The following is a 3233-nucleotide window of genomic DNA, read 5'->3' as shown; positions in this document are numbered from 1 at the left end:
GGTGTATGCTCGTGTCTCCCCGAAGCAGAAGGAAGATATTCTTCTCGCGTTATGAAGGATGCTGGATATACGACTCTCATGTGCGGCGATGGCACTAATGATGTTGGTGCACTTAAACAAGCTCATGTTGGTGTCGCCCTGTTGAACGGTTCTCAGGATGATCTCAACAAAATCGCAGAGCATTGGAGGAACACCAAGATGAAAGAGATCTACGAGAAGCAAGTCTCGTTGATGCAAAGATTTAATCAACCCGCCCCCCCAATTCCGGCGAACATTGCGCACCTATATCCTCCCGGACCAAACAACCCTCACTACGAAAAAGCATTGATTCGTGAGGCACAAAGGAAAGGCATCACTGCCCCCGCCGCCATTGGAGGAAATGGAATCCCAACCGTGACATCTCCAGGTGCACATGCCATACAACAATCGACTATGAACCTAACGCCTCAGCAACTCCAGCAACGCCAGGCGTCAGTTGCTGCAGCCGGATTTGCCGATAAGTTGACGGCCACGATGATGGAGCAAGAATTAGATGACAACGAACCCCCCACGATCAAGCTGGGAGATGCTTCGGTTGCCGCACCGTTCACCAGCAAACTTGCAAACGTTATTGCAATCCCCAATATTATCCGTCAAGGCCGATGCACGCTGGTTGCAACTATCCAAATGTATAAGATCCTTGCGCTTAACTGCTTAATCAGTGCGTATAGTTTAAGTGTCATATACCTTGACGGCATTCGATTTGGTGATGGTCAGGCAACTATCAGCGGCATACTAATGAGCGTTTGCTTTTTGTCAATTTCTCGTGCGAAGGTATGTACTCACCACAATCCAACGCTCTTTGGTACTGTGTGGACTGGGAATCTCATATACAACGCTCTTCAAATAGTCTGTCGAAGGTCTTTCCAAAGAGCGTCCACAACCTAACATATTCAACATGTACATCATGGGGTCCGTCCTAGGCCAATTCGCGGTCCACGTCGCAACCTTGATATATCTATCCAACTACGTCTATACAATAGAGCCGTAAGTCCCCCCTTTTGATTCCAGCCAAGCAAAACGACCAAACCCCACAGATCTGGCTAATCTCTTTCCAATTTCCCCCTTTTATCCTACAGTAAAAAAGAAGTCATCGACCTAGAAGGCGAATTTGAACCCTCCCTCCTCAACAGTGCCATCTACCTCCTCCAACTAATTCAGCAAATCTCCACCTTCTCCATAAACTACCAAGGCCGTCCGTTCCGCGAATCTATCCGTGAAAACCGTGGTATGTACTGGGGTCTCATCCTGACATCCGGCGTCGCCTTCTCCTGCGCGACGGAGTTCATTCCGGAACTCAACGAGAAGCTCCGCCTTGTTCCATTTACGACCATGTTTAAGGTCACGTTAACAGCACTGATGTTGGCGGATTACATCGGTTGCTGGCTCATCGAGAATATCTTGAAGACGTATTTTAGCGATTACAGGCCGAAGGATATTGCGGTGCGGAGGCCCGATCAGTTGGCATGGGAAGAGGAGAGAAAAAAGAAAGAAGCAGTGGCGGAGGAGAATGAGAAAGAATCGAAGAGGAAAGTTTGATCTTTATAGAGATGTTCTCCGTGCGATATCTTTGGGCGTGAGGGGGTTGGCAACATTTTCCATCTTAATTCCTAAGTTTATCAACGATTGTTACCTTTTCATTTTGGCTTGTTAGAATTAAAATAGCCCGTTTGATTTAGGTTAATGGTAAGGAGTATTGTATCATATCTCTTTTGCTTATGCTTATAGATTCATTTTTGCATGTGCTCCTGTTCAATTTCCTTTTCCTTTTTTTTTTTGTTTTGTCTACTCTAGGAAGCAATGTTGGATAGGCTTCAAAATGTCTGGCTTAAAGCCGCAGGAAAAAAACTATGCATTGTGATGACACAATTGACTATAATTGAATCAGTTCATTGGTCTTACTTTATTAATTCCATCAGTATATAGGCATGTATGTACAGAACTTCACATGGTTCTTTAGCAAAACACCTCTGTTGGGGCTTTATCTTCAATGTTGGATGTTGGATGACACTTCATACTACAACGCAATGGATAGGATATCATATAATCGAATATCTGTTGTGGAAATCTAGACTTTGTTTGGTCTGGCGACCAAATGAAATCGTGCCCATATCTCAAACAATGAGAAAGATAGAAAACCAGACAAATAGGAGGGTATTAACCTATCCAACACTACTATGAACACGCTTTCTTCACCTCTGGTGTCTCCAGGAATTCCTTAAGGATGGACACAATTTTCTCCAACGAAGCTGTAGACAGCTCCAGAGCTGCCTGGCACTTGGCAGTATCATTTCCCAGTTTAGCATAGAAATCCTTGCGATAGGGGGTTGCTCCCATGGCGGCGACAAAAATAGGTTTCACGAGGAAATTGTGGTGTGGTTTCAGGGTGTCACCGTAAGCTGCACGGAATGAAGTGGACAATTCGTCATTAGGAAAGGATATATTATGGCGAAGGGCTTTAGCAGTGAAGTCAAGACCCCTTCATAAAATGTTTTTTTCATGGGGCAGAAGTTAGTAACTAGTATTCATGTGGACCGCTTTTAGGTAGGATGATTAAGGTTTGAAAATATTTGTGTCTCAATCTTTGATGGCCGTGTAAAACATACCGGACAAGCCAAAGGAAACCAACACTAGCAGTGTTCTTTTTAGCTTTTATTTCATTAAGAACGAGGGCTTGCAGAGTTTCTGATTCTGCGGGTGCCGCAAGCTGTCTATCTCTGATTTTCTAAAAGGTATTCCGCAATTAGGACGAGTATAACTTGTAGAACGGTCTATTGGGGATTGAGGTTTCAGTACCTTGATGTTGCCCAGAAGGTCATTTTTCACTGGAGTGAAGGCAACTGAACCCAGGAGATCTAGTGGTAGCAACAGGCATTAGGTAGGGCAAGCTACTCCATGCTGATATAAAAGACAGATACACACCAAAGAGCGTAGTCAAAGACTCAGCGGCTTCGAGGAACTCGGAGGTTGAAATCGCGTTATCGTCGGCGACAGGGACGGCATCAAAGCCCCTCTTGAGAGTATCAAACCAGGTACCGCCTTCAGGAATAACCTGGGTGTTGGCCATTGCTATTTAAACGTATCTTATGGCAGTATTCAATGTAGAAATGGATCAATTCGATCTCTGTATCAGTGAGAGAACTCCCCCGTTAGGGAAAGTCTGCTCCCCGCCTTTGATAACATGCCAAAGTGGG

At 44.9% G+C, this 3233-nt stretch overlaps 2 protein-coding genes across 2 annotated transcripts in view; one reads left to right on the top strand and one right to left on the bottom strand.

Moving 5' to 3' along the window:
* The window catches only part of HCAG_01132 (cation-transporting ATPase 4), a gene marked incomplete at both ends in the record, with an annotated part of 5041 nt that extends 3463 nt beyond the window's left edge, over positions 1–1578 (top strand). The window contains 3 exons of the mRNA XM_001544036.1: positions 58–813; positions 890–1026; positions 1119–1578. Coding sequence (XP_001544086.1) covers positions 58–813; positions 890–1026; positions 1119–1578 — 1353 coding nt within the window. The remainder of the gene's footprint in view (positions 1–57; positions 814–889; positions 1027–1118) is intronic.
* Positions 1579–2214: 636 nt separating this feature from the next.
* On the bottom strand, positions 2215–3106 carry HCAG_01131 (conserved hypothetical protein; the record flags this gene model as incomplete). The annotated part of the gene is made up of 4 exons (XM_001544035.1): positions 2215–2518; positions 2646–2764; positions 2836–2879; positions 2962–3106. 4 exons carry the CDS (start codon positions 3104–3106, stop codon positions 2215–2217), a joined length of 612 nt encoding a protein of 203 aa, XP_001544085.1.
* Between the last annotated feature and the right edge of the window lie 127 nt (positions 3107–3233).

The sequence above is a fragment of the Histoplasma capsulatum genome, genomic scaffold (assembly GCF_000149585.1).
Source record: "Histoplasma capsulatum NAm1 scaffold_1 genomic scaffold, whole genome shotgun sequence".
Lineage (NCBI taxonomy): Eukaryota > Fungi > Ascomycota > Eurotiomycetes > Onygenales > Ajellomycetaceae > Histoplasma > Histoplasma mississippiense.
This window is presented reverse-complemented; position numbering and strand designations above follow the sequence as displayed.